This window comes from Pseudopodoces humilis, chromosome 1 (genome assembly GCF_049639895.1).
Source record: "Pseudopodoces humilis isolate 2021_Gansu_Grassland_sample_001 chromosome 1, ASM4963989v1, whole genome shotgun sequence".
In the NCBI taxonomy this organism is placed as follows: Eukaryota; Metazoa; Chordata; class Aves; order Passeriformes; family Paridae; genus Pseudopodoces; species Pseudopodoces humilis.
In genome coordinates, this window is record NC_142200.1 from 145,784,406 (window position 1) to 145,801,207 (window position 16,802).

The following is a 16,802-nucleotide window of genomic DNA, read 5'->3' on the forward strand; positions in this document are numbered from 1 at the left end:
TAATGTTCTTATGTTATTGTATTTACAAAAAAAATCCTTGTATTATCACTGACACAGTTATGCAGGCACCCAATAAAGAGTGTTCTGCTAGTGCTGTATTTCTACATCAGCCATTCCACTCTACCATATTTTGGTTTCATTTTTTCATAGAATCTTTTCTAATACAGCCTTAAAAATGAACTCCACTTTCTTTTCTTATTCTATTCTGTGCAATCATTTGCTTTCAGCTGAGGCTACTAAATGCTATACATTATTCAGCATGTTTAAACCCTTTTGCTGATAAATTTAGCAGTTTTGGTTAAAATTCAGCTGAATGCCTCAGAAAGCACTATTTTTTTCTGTTTTAATTTTCCCCCTTTGGATCGACTTTCTCTAATAGTACTGCACTTTTCTGCTTTGCATTTTATTGATTGTAATGCTTAATCTGCACACTAATTAGTTCTTTTTCTACAAGTCTGTTTGATACTGTCTTCAAACACTATTTGTTAGTGCAGTTTTTGTGAGTGGATCTCTGAAGGCCTCACCTCTGTCACTATCAGCTTGTTTACTTGAGCATTTCAGCTCTATTCAGTCTCCAAAGCTAAAATTGTTCAATCTGACCTGGATGAGAAGATCTTTCTGTTGTTTGACTTGTAAATGAAGTATTTCAAATTCCTGTTCACAACTGTCTTTCTGAATTTCTTGTTTACCTTAGATTCTAATTCAGTAATTGCTACTTCAGTCCTAGAACCATCTTGTAAATTACAACAAATCAAATGAACAGATGATGTCTTATTCCATTTTGAATAGTTCTTACAATCTGCCTATTTTGTGTTGTTTCAATTCAGTGTTTCGAGTATCTTCCTTTCTGCTGCTTGTCCCCTATTCTTTGTTTCTTTCCTGCTCCGTGTCTCTTTCAAAATGTCATCTTCAATTTATTTTCTTTCTTGTCTTCTCTCTCCATTGTTGAGTTCAGTTTTTCAGTAGTTCTCATAGGCTCCTTTCATTTACTAATTGCAAGAAATACTGATTTTCTGTAGGTTATACCGTGTGCATTAGTTGCACATTACATAAAACTTTCAAAGCACTGTAGTTATTGAAGACAGACTTGCACTTCCCTTAAATTTTTTTACATGCTAGATAGCATCCTGTATGTTTCACACTCACTTTAAATGTCACTTGGAAGCTTTTGTCTTGCCCTTGTCTTGCCCTGGCTCCTATGGTGTGTGTGAGGTGAGAGCAGCAGCAGACGTGCCATGGTTGATGTGACACATGGACCCCACAGGTCTTCTCCCTCAAGGGTCTCATCTTGCGTGACAGGCACAAAAGAAATACTCCTTGAGTCCTAAACTCAACATGAAAAAGATTTCTAGGCAAAAAAAACCCAAAAAAACAAACAAAACCAGGAAAATAAGTGTGGATAAACTTGCCTCTGTGGTAATACTAACTGTGCCAGACTAACAGGTTTTCTGATTCTAGTTTTGTGTTTGCGAGATAGAAGCTCCTAATAATCACTTTACTGCTCTGTCTGCGTAATCTCTGTGAAGTCACTACTAATACTAAAAGTTTAGTCTACATATCATAGGTGAGTGAAGCATGATTGCAGTTATGTAGTTAAGGCAAAAGGGTAGAGCATTTCTGCCGACTGCAAAAGTAGCCTTGTGTTGAAGAACATTTTGATTATTATTTTTTAAGTCACACTCTTCCACTGCTACCCTGTAGCACACAAGGTATAGTTTTTGAGTTTCTGCTGTTCCATTTATCAGTACTCTTGTCTGAAATAAGAATTGCCCTGTCTAACTTCAACAGGTCCTGTGTTACCTGTTTTCAGAGACATCAGCCTTCTCCAAGTGCTCTGTAAGAGGCCTGACAGCACAGACACAGTGAGAATCTTCTGTGCAAAGCTCTTGGAGTGTGCTGGCCCCTCCTTGGGGAAATACTGATCAATACTCACTTCACAAAACCCTCACCTTTTTAATGATGAGGACAGCAAAACCTGAACATCATGTCTAGTGTAGAGATTTCCAACCCACAAATTCCAGTGTATTCATTTGCCCTTGGTCCAGCAGATCATTTTCCATTGAGTTCAGTGCTGTTCCAATACTTGGCTTTAGGAAGTTTGAGAACTTCAGTTTGTATCAAGACTTCTTTTGTAGTCACATCTGTGACAATGAAAAGCACTTTCTTTTAAAGGTGCAAGTAAATAATTGCGAACAGTATAAATTTAGGAGTTTAACAGAACTGTTGGAAGGAAAATTGATAGTTTCAATTTAAATCAAGTCACCATTTTTAAAAGTTGAAATTATTTTCCTTATATTTTTCAGTGCCTTCTTTGGACTGTTGTGATTCATCAGTTGGAGCTCAGATTATTTCAAAATCAAAAGAACTAGGTAAAGAATGGAAATGCTTAATATCTGATCATTTAGCATATTTTAAGGGTATATTTTTACATGAGACAAAAATTCCTTTTCCTATGGTTTTGTGACACACAGCATTAACTATCCTTCAGTTACCACAGCATGCTTTACATTTTTTTTCCTCACTCTCTCTTCTTACTTCTCTCTTGCCTGCCATACCTGCACTATAATAATTACTTTAAATTATGCTTTGAACTGCAGTCTTACTTGCTTGCCTTAATATCAGTGGTAATAACACAGTGTGGCTGAGTCAAGCATGTATACAAATGTTTACAGGCTTGAGCTGTTAGGAAGATGCAGCTTTTCTGTATTTGTCTGGTGTGTGCTAGAAATTCATAATCCTGACAAGCCTACTCACAAGTCAGTCTTTGTAGTGATAGCACCCAGCAGCTTCCGTCATGTTGGGACAGCTTCCATCACATCAGAGTTTTTTTTTCTATTTGACACCTGAGAGAAGGTTCTCCCCTCAAATATTCAATCTGAAAAAGAGTGTGAGATGTTTTTGAAACACACACCTTTCAGTGTAAGAAGGCAGTCAAGTGGGAAGAATTTGTTCAGAACCAGCTGTATTGTTACATGAGGAAATGTTTTTGGTTAAATGGAACAAATGCTATTATATTTGTATGTTTTCAAAAGCTGTGTTATCAAATCATGATTTAATTGACTCCAGAGAGATGAAGCATCATTGCAGCCTCTTTGTCATTTAGCAATTCCCTGAAAGTTCCCAAGCTTCCACTTGCAGGGCCCCAGCACAGGTGACAGAGCCTTTCTGCATGGTGAATTAAGGAATATTAGAGCTTATCTGTGGACTCAATTGTCATTTAACAGCTTGAGGAGGAAGCAGTCTTGCAGGTCTTGGGAGACTTGGGTTCTACCCACAATTTCCAGTTTGATCTTGAGCAGTTCACTTGATACAACTTCAGTTTTTTATCTGCCTATAAGATAGGGCTGATAATTTCTCTGAGTTACCAGGAGTTCTTGGAGGTTTGATGTTATCAATAAGATGAAGGTAAAGTGCTGAGGGCTGGCTGGGGGCCTTGGCTGATAAGCAACAGGGACACAGAGTATGACTTGCACAGTTTTCTGTTCAAGTTTACTGGGTGCCAGTAATACAGAAATATCCTGCAAGGCACCAGTTTCCATAATCAAATTGTTCTTGGTGATGAGTCTTTGATATAAGTTGTTTCGTAGCAATATAATGGATTATTGCTGGATTTGACATCAGACTCTAAATCATAAAGCTGTAATTGTAATGTGTAAGACAGTGTCAGATACCTCTGGTTTATTTATACCAATTTCTTCACTCACTGGTCAGCTCCGTACATGTGGATTATTAACTCTTGTAAGTGCTATTCCTAAAAAATCTAAGACTTGTAAATTAAAAGAGTTTTATATTGCTGTTATGATTCATTCAACTTTTATAGACCCACCGAAGACATACACCCAGGATGGAGTCTGCTTGACAGAATCCGGCATGTCTCAGTTACAGAGCCTCACTGTTACAGTACCGAGAAGAAAACGGACGAAACCAAAGCTTAAACTGAAGATTATAAATCAGAACAGTGTGGCTGTGCTTCAGACACCCCCAGATGCCCAGTCAGAACACTCAAGAGATGGGGAGATGGATGACAGTAGAGGTAGCAGTCTACTTTTGGCATGTCTTTTAGCGTGGAGTGTTGCAGTACCTGTGTGTACTGCAAATATCCCTGGGAGTTTTTATTACACTGATACTCCTGTGTTCTGTACAGAATGTTTCATGGAAATTTCTTGACTAGTAGTCATGGCTCATTGTTGTCCGTTTCAGGATTTTTCCTTGTTCTGTTTATGGGTCATCCATCCTATAGGAAACTGACCTTTTAGGGCTGCCAGCACTGGAAATAGGAGATGACTTTTTTGTCTAATCTTTGGGTTACCTGTGGGAAACATTGTGCACTCGCTGAGTGCAAGTGTACTCAAATTCAGTGCAAACTGTTTGAAAGTGTTGGCTCAGCAAAGCAACATCTGTATCTCTGAGAAGCGGGTTAAAATCAAGTGGGAAAGTGAAGTAGTTCTTTGCTTAGGATGTTTTCTGAAAGAAACAAGGTGAGCTGACATGAGTCAGTGATCTGGGCTGACATTTGAGTGGTGCAGCACCGTTGTCCTTGCTGTGGTGTGGCTGTGCATCCTGAGAGGGGTGATGGCACAACAGGTGTTAATCCGTGGCCTGGGGCAAGGCTTCTTCCCCTGGCAGGCGAGAAAGTCATTGCATCGGTCATGTGGGTGTCTCTTTGGAGAGGAGCTGAGGCACCCCACCTCCCCACAATTCTGTTAATGCAACACTGCCTTGTTAATCAGATTAAATGTCGTAAGAAGCTTATTTTAGCTACAGTGTACTTGAGATAACTGGGTAGTTCAGCCATCAGTGAAGTTTCAGTGTTAACTTGTTGCTAGAAGTACTGTTACTATTTGATGAGCACATTCTTACCCTCTGTTGCTGACTAGAACTATCATTTTCTAAAAATAGCTTCCTTTTATTTCCTTATAACCTTTTAAAAAGTTTGTTTTTCTTTCATTTCTTTCAGTATTAAAAGGATTTGGTACATTATCCTAGCATTATATGGACTCTGAAATTTCATCTCATATTTTCATGTTCTCCATCAGCTAGGTTTTTGAAAGCAAGAAATGCTTTTGAATTTGGAGGCAGCTAGTCACTTCCCCTGTTCTCCTTCAGTGGTTAATAATCTTTTAAAAATGTGTGCCCATTTTCTCTATGACTGATTTCATTACCTGCTTGTTGGCCTCTATAGGTGGTAGGTCTTTTCAAGTAGGTAACAGGGTATGTAGATGTGATAGCACGGTATGAAAGGGAGAGCCAGAGTGTCCACAACTTCAGTTTCAGTTCTGATCACCTTTTGTCACCTTTTTGAGGGTTAAAGCACATTGATGTGTGTGATGGTAACAGCACAGTGAGTACATGGGAGATGGGCTGGATTTCCTTGAAGCTCCAGGTGTGTAGGGCTCTACTCTGCAGAGGGGATCTGTCTCTGAACATCTGGAATTTTTGTGTGAGCATCAGGATGAATAAAGCTGTGCCATGGCTTTGGTTGGAGTAACACAGTGTAGTAATCCCAGGGAAAAAGGGAAAAAACCTAATTTTGACTCTTGACGTTCCAGGTGGAAAAAAGAGGCTTTATCTGAGAAAAGTGAGCTCATGGAATTTTGTTACCATCTCATCTGTTGGCTTGCATCAGGTTCAGCTTTCATTGGGTCTTCTACATTTTAGAGTCCACTTGAAACTTGAGCTTGCTTTGGGAGCTTCAGCTTGGTGGCCTTTGCCATCCACTGGCTTTGTTGGAAGAGCTCAGTGAGGTCTTCATCAGTGGGAAAGTCTGGGCCATCACCTAGCTTGGGAAGAGTGAGGGTTGCAGCTCTGCCATAGCAGAACTGGTGTGAAAGATTCCAGCTCTGTTATAACAATATTTCTCCCTCTTACAACTGCATGGGGTTTTACTCCATCTAGAATTATATGCCTATATCCAAAGCAGAACATGAGAATTCCAGTATCTTTTCAGGGGTGAGAGTATATTCAACATTTCAGGTGGTTTATAGTAAAATGAAGATGCAAGGTCTTTTTGGGGATATCAGGAAGAATTAGTTCCCTCTCTATTCAACACCAGAGGCTTTTTAATGTCAGCATACTTTATATCTGTTTCTATCCTGCTTTCCCACAGAATATAAACTCTTAACTTTGAATTATAGTCTGCATCTTCAAGCCTGAGTAATTCCTTTGGGCTGAATTTTGTATTATATAAATTAAATTCCTCTTCATATATCAGTCTGCTTGCAGTCAGTCACACAGCTTCAAGTTATGAACCCGCTACACAAAAAGTCATTGCACTTCACCTCCCAAGTGCAGGCTGCAGTTTTTAAGTGTCTTCTCAATAAAAAAAAAAGCCCTGTTAGAGAAAGCGGAAGACAGTGAAGAAAAGGAAGTTTATCTTGGTAAATTGGATCCATCTTCCTTGATGGAATAGCTAGAGATTGCTCAGACACTTGGCACAGGCTTCAGAAGGAAGTACCAAAAACTTTCTCTGATTTACATATACTAGTTATAGTATTTATATGCTGGTTTTGTCTAAACATCATCTCACAGGAAATGTGTACATAGATAGGATGGGTTTCCCAAAAATGTCCAGGGATTATGATTATCTGTCACCCTTTTGAAAAATCTGTCATTCTCAGCCAGTTTCTCATAAACAGATGTGGAAGTTGTGGGAAAAATAGTTTTCTGTCCCTTTTCTTAAAGTTACCATTGCCTCTTTTTTGCAGAAGGTGACCTTATGGATTGTGATGGAAAATCAGATTCCAGCCCAGAACGAGAAGCTGTGGATGATGATACCAAAGTGGCTGAAGGAGCTGATGGGATTAAAAAAAGGAAGCGAAAACCTTACAGACCTGGTAGGATAAAGTAGCTTTCATCATTATGTGTCCTTTGTTCATTTTCTTTTCTGTACAATTACAAAAAAAAATTAGAAAACACTATGAAATTCTGAAGTATTCTACTGCTTATTGTTGACTGTAGATTTTTATCCCTATTCTATTTAAAGTTTCCTTTTTTTCTTCTTGCCAAAACACATTTCCAAAAGTTGCTGGTCAGCAGTGCATTTGTTCTTAGTGTGCTTGTCAGTTACTTGTGGTAGTTCAGATCTGTGCCTTGTATTGATTCTTAACTTGATACGAAATTGTGTTGTCTTTCTACAGTTGGAGAAGGAGAGTTTTTGTGTGTATGTATACATATATGAACATACATATATGTGAACTTCAGAGAACTTTTTGCAGTTATTTAACTTGTTTTCTGAAATATTTTAGAGGAGTAGTTTACCAGGTATTTGCAGATTACTTCTGACAGGTGAATTTTAATGAATTCAGTTATTGGATGAATTAATTTATTTTAATTTCTTTGTGCAGTTGACTCTTAATTATCCTGACTGAATTAATTAACTATATGTCTTGGGTGCACAAACAGTTGAGCTATATCCACTTAGAATACATCCATTAGTTATCCATTAGTTTTCTGCAGCCAACAATTCCTTTGGAAAATGACACAGATCTGTGTCTGATAGATTTAGATACATACACACCAACTGCAGAGGATCAGGAACTCTGCAGTCTCTAGTGAAGGATTCAGGCACTGTGATGTTGATAAATTATCTTTTTATTTGGGATACATGCTTCTCTAGTAGCATCATTTGGAGTAGTAAGCTCCCCAGAGCAATTTGCAGCGGATTTTTAGTGGTCCTTTGAGGTTCTGTAATAGGTTTCATTTGGTAGATTGACAGCTAATTCCAGCAACTCATCAGTTTGCCCCAAGGGACGGGAAGACCAACATCTGAAAGTTGCCAGGTTTGGTGATTTGAACTTCTTGTAGATATTCTACAGTCCTGAAATTCTAATCATCTTTTATTACATGTATACCCACTGAGACATAAAAATTCAGAAATGTTTCATAAAACTCCAGATGAAAACTCCTCAAGTAGCTCAGATTCATCCTTAGACATCTTGATGCAGCAGTCTCCTTGACCTGCAGAGTAATTTTGGCTCTCTTTCATACTATGAAACACAGTTTCTATTCAATACATTGACTTTTTTCTTTCTTGTTCAGGTATTGGTGGATTTATGGTACGTCAGAGAAGTCGTACAGGGCAGGGGAAGACAAAAAGATCTCTCTCCAGGAAGGATTCTTCTGGATCTGTTTCTGAACAGTTGCCTGGCAGAGATGAAGGTAAGTGCAGGAATTTGGTGTTAAATATTTGTTCATGCTTAATGCAGTAGAAGCAGAACAACTCACCAACATGTATGTTTGTCATGATGGCTTCATTAATTCAACTTAAAATACCCATTCCTGCATAGATAAATTTTAACAGAGCCCATGATGTACAAAGAAACTGAAACGATGAATTGCAGGCTGTTATAGGAGATAAAATGAATTATTATTATTACTGAGTTGGATTTAGAGCAATGCTCTTTCTGATACACCTTTCTCCAGATGTAGCCCTGGTCCAGGGGTGTCTTCTGGACCATCAGTTTTAATATTCAGCAGTGTTCCATATTCCATGAGTGTGTCTAATTAATTTCATATAGCTGTTTATGCTCTGGACAATCCTTCATTAGAGAGTTTAGTGATACGTTATTGTTGCATGAGGAAATAATTCCTTTTTTAACCGGATACCAGATACCTGAGATTTTCATAAGCTGCCCTCGTGTTTAGTGTTATGTAAGATTATTTTTAAAAAATCATTCATAGTAATTTTTAATACAGAAATACTTTCTAGTTGTTTATCATATTTCCCCATCAGTGTTGCCTTTCCCAGGGCTGAAGAATTCTTGACTTTGTTGGGTGTCTTTTCCCATGGCAGAGCCATTTTCATGCTTCTGACACTGCAGTTCTCAGTAGACTGGACATCTGACAAGAAGTCAGATTTTATTAATGGGCCTTTTTATCTTTCTTGCTGTGTGTGATTAGACTAAATTATTCCATCCATCTGGAGTTGCTCACACTAATCTATAGAATTTTGAGGTACCATTCAGGGGAGATGTGGAATATGTTTAGTTCAGTTCCAAAATCATAGGAAAAAGTTCCTAATCTTGGTATAGTGTTTGCTTTCTCTTTAATATTAGTGCTACAGCTGTGTTTCTGCTTTGTAAATAATATTTTAGTGTATCATACTGCTTTACTTCAGGTTGCGTTGTAAATCTTGCGTTAGATCTTTTTATTTCCATAGAGATTTGCTCCCTTAAGTAAATTTTTTTTTTTAATTGGCTGAAAAGCTAATTCTCATTCTGGGTAACACTACAATGCATATTGTTAAAAAGGAGTATTCTTAAACAAGTACTCCTCAATTGAAAGTTGGAGCTTCTTTTTGTCTGCTCAGGCACAATTGCTAGTTGAGAAAAATACAAATCATAGCTTGCCAAGAGCCTGCTTCTCAATGGCCAATACTCATCAGCCTTACCAGGATTTTTTGCCCCCTTGTCATATCCACTCCTTTTCTCTGTAATATCTCCCTCTCAGGCAGTGCAGAGGTCACAGTGTTGGTGAACCTCATTCCTCTCATGGTCCTCTGGATATGCTACAGGAGATCACTGCAGTACAAAGCAGAGCTGATTTTATTACCATGATAATACTTAAATAACTTGCCAGAGTCCTTAACTTCATGTAATTTGCTTTGGCAAGACAGAAGAAGCAGGGCTTGAAAAGTTCTGCATTACCTGCAGTGTTTTTCTTGCTCTGCTGTAATAAAATACTGAATGATTGATGAGCACTGTGTGCTTTTGTGTTTATTAGAAAAAGCAGTGCCACTTTGAAATATGACAGCTGAATAAATGTGTAATTTCTCTTGAAGGGCTCCTTTGTAGATTTATTTTTCTAGGTTGTTCATTATTTATATGATAGTTCTTTCTCAGATTTAAAAAAAAAATAAGTTTTTTAATACTAATTTGAGAAAAAGTAGGATATTAAGTCTCCAGTATCACTCTGGAGATACTTCTGCAGTGGAATTGTCTTTTCAAATATCTGCTTGAATGGCATCTATAATTTTCATCAAATTAGTGAATTCTTAGGTTGCCTGGGGATACAGAAGTTAAAGGTCTGTGTGTACCTGGAAAGTAGAACAGTGATGTGGGTGGTGTCACATCTGGCATTTCCTGCTGCCAGAGCCTGGGTGGTCAGGGCAGTTCACAGCTGGATAAAAGCCACCTTTGGAATGTATCTGGAGTGATGTGCAGTAACCCAGGCACCCAGAGGTAGCCAGATGTGCTGCCACTGTACCTTTAGAGCTAGATACTGAGTGTTTTATTATTTATTTAGAGCTAAATACTGAATGTTTTATTTATTTGTGCCCGGATGTTCCCTTGTAGGTTGGACAGAGCAGCTGCCAGACACTCCAGTTGAGGAGTCTGCCCCAGCTTCTGAAAGTACTGAGAAAATAAAAAAGCGTTACAGGAAGAAGAAAAATAAACTTGAAGAAACCTTTCCTGCCTACTTGCAGGTAAAGCTGGTGATCTGCTCCTCATGCTGTAAATCCATTTAAAAGCCTAATCTTCATGTGCTGTTTCATAGTTCCTTTAAACCATTAATGTTTCTTTCCTGATTCCAAATTGATGATTTAAATGAAAGGGGTTTTCTGTAAAGAATGTTCATGAGCTTCCACAGAAAACTGTAGATTATATTAAATCTCCAGGATTCTGGAGAATCCTTCTCAATGTATTTGGATCTCTCCTTGTTCTGAGAGATGAGATGGGGTGGAAAAATCATTCCTTTGCTCTCTGAACTGACACATGATGTTCCCACATTGAGCCTCTAGGATGTCTTAGCCTGGTCAGGCCGCTTCCTTAGCTTCTCATTTTGCTTTTTGAGGAGTACAGAACATGATTTGATAAGGGAAACTTGTTTCCTACAGTTTTATGGATTTATATGCGCTGCATCTCCTTACCAATCTTCTTCCCTCCCATTAATTTCATGGTGTCCCTAGCAGGTAAGAGGCAGCAGTTGTGGATAATAACCAGGATATTAATGGTGATTGAGCAACTTCATTAATCAGGTTATAAACTGGCTGGTTTATATATATGTTTATATATATGTATCTCACTTATTTGTATTGTTGCTCTTCTCAGCTACCTTCTTCATGGTGAAGGGGACTTTCTAAAGTTGCAGCTTTCATTGTTTTGTAGATGTTTGCCAAACGTCATGGCATGAACTGTATTGGGATTGAAAGCAAAGAATTAACAGAGAGGCAGAACATTTTCTCTTTAAAAAATAGTACTTTTTAAGTGGGGAAGTGACTTGGAAAGAAAATACTTAAACATTTCCTTTGGACTAATAAGGAAAAATATTTTTAATACATTTTAGAATGTTTCTTAGATTCTTTGTTAGTATTACAATAATTGCTACTGAAAAAATACACTTTTAGATTTATTTTTAGAACTGTATCCTAAATCAAGATTTTTAAAGACAACATGGAAACAGAAAGGTTGTTACATAATGAATAAAGGTTGATTTGAAACTTTGATAGGTTGTTGCCAAATTACTGAGTATTCAGGCTTAGCTGAGTGATACCTCTTACGTAATATCTTAAAAGCCACTTTTATAATGTAAGTTAAACATCTTCAGGTATTAGTTATTGCACTTAGACATGAGGATGATTTTGTGAAATGCAGTGTATGGTCATTCTCAAAACTGAACCAGAGTTCTAGACCAAGTTGCCCAGTGATGTTCCCCTTCTTCAGCTGTCCTTTTTGTGCTAGGAGAAATATTTTAAATAATAAACAAGTTGTGATAGATAATAACACTGTATTGGTACACTGTCAGTGCCACATCTGTTTAAGAGGGCTAAAGTTTTTCTGTATAACCTAAGGCGTGAATTTAATCCTAAAACTTTGGTAATGTAGCTTCCTAGTGTAAGTTGTAGCCACTGTAGCCAGTCCTTATAGCCTGGAAGAGAAAATTGCCGTACTGGAATGTTTGTGAGACTGAGACTGTGTTTTTATATTTTTATTAATCCTTGGCTTTTAATTGTAGCTTTGTCATTTACTCAAATTTCTCAGTCAATCCAGTGTTCTTCCTACCTTAAATCATTTTGTCTTCTTTGCAGGAAGCTTTCTTTGGGAAAGACCTACTGGATACCAGTAGACAGAACAAGATGAGCCTGGACAATTTACCTGAAGAGTCACTTCCACTTTCATGTAAAACAAACTTGGCCACCAATTTCCTGGATCCTTCATCTGACCCCCTTCTCAGCTCCACCTCCACTCCAGCTCAGGCAAAACTGGGACCTCCAGGTATACAAATCTAAACTTAGTGATAATTCAGTAGTATATGAACTGTGCTTGTGAGGTTAACTAACACTGATATTTAGTGATACTCTTCTCAAGGGCTTTAGCTGTTTCAGAAAGAGCAGTGGATGACACAACAATTGGTGCTTAATGCAAATCTGCAACATCTTGACTGTAATATCCATGGCTATAAAATCCATGAAAATAAGCTCTGTGTAAGAAAAAGCATACAGTTCATTATAGAAGAAAACATAGATACTCTCATTAAATGATATTTTTAGTAGTCTGGTGAATACTAGTTGGATGAATATCATCCAGTTATTCTTTCCTTTAGTGTTTTAGGTTATTTTAGGTTGCCAGTCTCCTCAGAATTTTGTTTCACCATGTCCTTTCTGAACATGAGTGCCCTTTCCAGCTACATTTTGTAGCCCCTAGGCAATCTTTTGCTTCTGCTATTGCAAAACCTTACTGAAGGTTCTGCTGAGAGTTTTGCAAATAGCCAGAGGGTTGTAAAGTGCTGCTGAAAGAGCAGCCTCATACAAAAGAGCAATTAAAACCTTACTGTCTCCTTCAAATTATTTTTTCTCTGTCTTGTAGTATATGCTGTTTGCCAGAGGTGTCTTTATTTTTAAAAACTGCTATTTCTTTTGTATATTAATTTGTGGCTTGTGTTTCAGCTGATCCCCAAAGTTTTTCCATCTAAAACTCTTTGTACACACACTGTCACATTTTCCACTGTCCAGAGAGTCATTTGAAGAAAGGTGTCCTCTTTGTGATTGTTACTCAGTGAAAATCTGCTAAATGAAAAAGCAAAAGGCTGTATTATATTTAAACATTGATTCTTCTACAGTTAAGTTGTGAATAATAGAGAATGCAAAAAGTAACTTCTGAAGGTGAAGCTGCTGGAAATGAAGTGTTGCATGGTCTGTATTTCCTTAGTTCCAGCACTACAAGATAAGCTCACTATGACTTTTTTTCCACCCTGGCTTTCTTTTGAAGCCAGAGAAATTCAACTTCAGAGGTCTTTGCTGGCCTATCCAATTGCAAGCTTGAAGTCACTAATGTGTTCATGTGTTACGGTAGTACAGGGTTTTAGAAAATCATGAAGTTAATGTTAATTTAATGTTCTGTTTTTCCAAAGTCTGAAAGTTCTCCATAAAAACAGAGTTGTAAAACTTTATATTCAGAAATAAATAATAAAGAGGTGTCTATTAATAAATAAATCACTAGCAATGGCTTTAATGGATAACCTACTGTCTTTCCAATTTGACATGTGAGACACTCAAAGGACAGTGTTTTCTGGCCATAGGAATGTTCTCAGCTCAATTGTCTTTCACAATTCTCTTGTAAATGTTCAGATTTCCATCCAGAATTGGGTCCAGATGGAACTGTTTGGTGTAGTTGGGGCACCAGTGGGTGAAGTCATCTGCCAGTATTGACCAGTTCCAGTGCAGTTCTGAACTCTTTGCCTGTGACTTTGTGGGACACAGTTATTTCCACAATAGCATCCTCTGTGTGAGAGGCCCTGGTTCACTGCCTAATTGCTGAGCTCCCTTCTGGCTGGAGCTGCAGATGAGAACAGTGTCCCAAGGCACCTGTGATGCTTTCATCATTTCCATTTCCCTACAGACCTGGCTGTGGAGCAGGAGCAACATGAGCTGTTTGTTCCCTACACTGGGGGCTGCAGGACTGTGTTGTCACCAGCTGTGCTGTTTTCCTACAGTGCCACTTCCCACATGGATTGCTGACTCCTGTCAGAGTCCTTCCTTAATTGCACAGGTCTTTTCCACAAGGAAAATGTTCTTCTCTTGGAAATTCCATTTGTGTAATCCCAGGATTAAGGATTAGATATGTTTGTTCATCTTCCAGAGACCTCTCAAGCATCTGAAGAAGTGACCCTGCTCTGCTTTCCAGCAGGTGACCAGCACTGCTGGGGAGGGCAGCGATGTGTTCCAGCTGCTCCTGAACTGACAGTGCATTTCAGGGACACATTCTGTCATTTATTTGTTCTCACTCTTTGGTTAAGGGTGGCTGGACCTTTCACTAGCCAGGATTGCAGTAGTGATGGAGATTGGCAGAGCTGGACAGAAGAGGGGTTTGGGAGTCCTTTGTTTAGTGTTAATTTCTAGAAACTGTGACTCAACTGACCTTTAGGCTCCCAGCCCTGCTTTTTGTCTAGCAGAGGTTGCTGGTTTTATTTTACGTTAGAAAACTCACCTTTCCTGTGTTTTTCTAACATGTGGCACTCTGTGCACTCTGTTCTGCATGGCACCAACCCTTGAAATCACTTCCAGGTGCTGGAGCTGAGTGCAAAGGTTTGCTCACAGGTCTTGCTGTCTGTTCATGGGTGAAGTTGAAGGTGTTGATTTAGATCTGTTGTATTCTGAGGACTGTCTGCCTCTTGAGTTTCCTGACCTGTGTGTCCCTGATGAAAAAGAAGCCACTTGATGAGGTGTGTTCTGCGAAGGCTCAGGCAATGTGACCTTTCCTTTAGTTTGAAATAGCTTAAATTCAGTGTATTTTATTCTGTAAGTGCTGAAAAAGTCATCTACTCAAGTGAGGTCTCCAGAGAATGCTAAAGAAATCGTTCCTAGACAAAAGGAGAGAAGTTGTCTGAGTATCTGCAACTGATTCAGGTACTGCAGGGACATTTTATAACTAGAAATGTTACTGTGTGATTAAGCATCTTGGGATGGCTGCAGCCTTGGGAGAGGCATTTTTATGATTTTAGAATTTCATAAATAAATAACTGCATTTGAGGGATCAGGATCACAAGATAGCATTAAAACTGTGCTCTCTTAGAGATCCAGCATTACAAGAAAATTATTTTCCTTTTTGCTTTGTCTTGGCTTTCATCTCCATTCTGAAAGAGTCAAATTAATGAGCAGTATTGAGTTATTTGTTTGGCAGCAGATGTCAACCAGCTATTGATTGTGTTCTGAAGCAGCTGACTCAAGTGATTTCGTTGTTTCTAAGATAATATTTAACACACACAGAATTAAAACAAGGAAAAAATAGAAGAAGAAAAGTAAAAACATGCTTTAGATTAGATGACTTGTGTGAGTTTTATGGATTATAGACTCTATCCCTTTGCTGTCACCAACACTCAGGTCTTTTTATAGACTTAACAAACTTCGTTTTGAAAGCAGGATAGTTTTTCCAGCTTATTTCATCTGAAGGCCACTGTGGAATCTGATTTCCTTCATAGTTAAGAGACCCTTAAATTTGAAGCCTGAATGTATTCATTGCCAGTTTTTAGCTACAGGTGGTAAACTTCTTATCTTTAAATATTAGATAATTTTTTTCACCTGAGCTCTTCCCAGCTACTTAAACAATGTATTTATATTTAGATTAGAAGCTGAATTGTTAGGGATTGTTCCCTAGCACAAAGGCTGTGGAGAAAAGCACTGTAAAGTAAAATAGTATAGAAGAATTAAAGGCTGCCAATACAGTCCCAGTGCTTCCTCCATGGTTTTTTTCTCCCTGATATTTAGCTGCCTCCAAGCAGGAATTGAGGAAAGTTAAAGAAGGGCTAAAATCAATCCTTCAGCCAGCTGAAGTCATTACATCACCTTGTGGTGTCTGGTGTTATAGTTACTTGCATAATTAGACCAAATTGCCAGAAGGAAAAGAAGTATTTGGAAAAACCCAAACAAACTTTTAAAAAAAACCCAAAAAACAACCCAGCAAACCCCAGTAACTAGGCTCTGTTGAGAGACTTATCTTTGACAGTACCTTTTATCAGGTACACAAATAACTACACCTGCCAAGTGGTGTAGTTTTGAGGGCACTTCTAGATAGTTTTGCTGGTATCAGTAGGAGCTGTATTTTGTTTGTACATTTAAATGGACTGGTCTGCACTGGCTTATTAATCCACCTTGTGGAGTGGCAAATACAAAACCTGATTTAATTAGGATGGTTTCATCTTGTCTGCATTACAAAGGATTAAAATGAAGAATAAAAATAGTAAAGTGAAGAAAAACAGTTTTTGTTTTGACTTGGTAATGGAAGAAGGGAAAGTGGTTGTCTCTGAAAATCAGAAGGCACTTGTAATTCATTGTTAAATTTAGCAGCTTGGAAAGTAACCTCATGATAGAAGTAAATCCTTGGCACCAGGCTCTGAATTAAGCTGTATACTTTCTGGGACAGTTGGATTGTAACAATGGGAAATACATCTGTATTTGTGTGAAACGTGTGTGTTTTTTGGTTTTCTGGTCCCTCTTCAGCCTGGCCATATATTTGTTGTCCACACTGTATATTTTATGATTAGTATTAATCCCTTTTTTCTGTTTAATTTATATTTGCCATCTCACCATGTTTTATTGGTCTGGCAGTGACTGTTCATGTAGTCATGATGGTCTGCAGTTTTACTGAAAAATATTTTTCTCAACTTTTGTTTGTCAAACATTTTTTGCAAATGTTGCACATCTGTAACAGTCCAAAGCAAGTAGTTAATAAAACCAGATGGGCCATTTGGAGTAATTACCCTCTAATGAATTGGAGGTCAGGAAGATAATAGTATCCAGAATTTATTATTTAATATTAAAGAATTAATTGCTAGACCAGGTCAGTTTTTCCTAGATGACAAACAAACAT

General features: G+C 38.1%; 1 protein-coding gene across 11 annotated transcripts in view; it reads left to right on the forward strand.

The window, feature by feature from the left end:
* The window catches only part of KMT2C (lysine methyltransferase 2C), a 191,737-nt gene that overhangs the window by 133,696 nt on the left and 41,239 nt on the right, over positions 1-16,802 (forward strand). For 8 of the 11 annotated variants that reach the window (XM_088063566.1, XM_088063631.1, XM_088063673.1 and 5 more), the window contains 6 exons: positions 2,304-2,369; positions 3,821-4,033; positions 6,705-6,833; positions 8,038-8,157; positions 10,293-10,423; positions 12,026-12,212. In XM_088063566.1, the coding sequence (XP_087919692.1) occupies positions 2,304-2,369; positions 3,821-4,033; positions 6,705-6,833; positions 8,038-8,157; positions 10,293-10,423; positions 12,026-12,212 (846 nt within the window). The remainder of the gene's footprint in view (positions 1-2,303; positions 2,370-3,820; positions 4,034-6,704; positions 6,834-8,037; positions 8,158-10,292; positions 10,424-12,025; positions 12,213-16,802) is intronic. The other 3 variants (XM_088063806.1, XM_088063743.1, XM_088063903.1) reach the window with 3 other exon arrangements.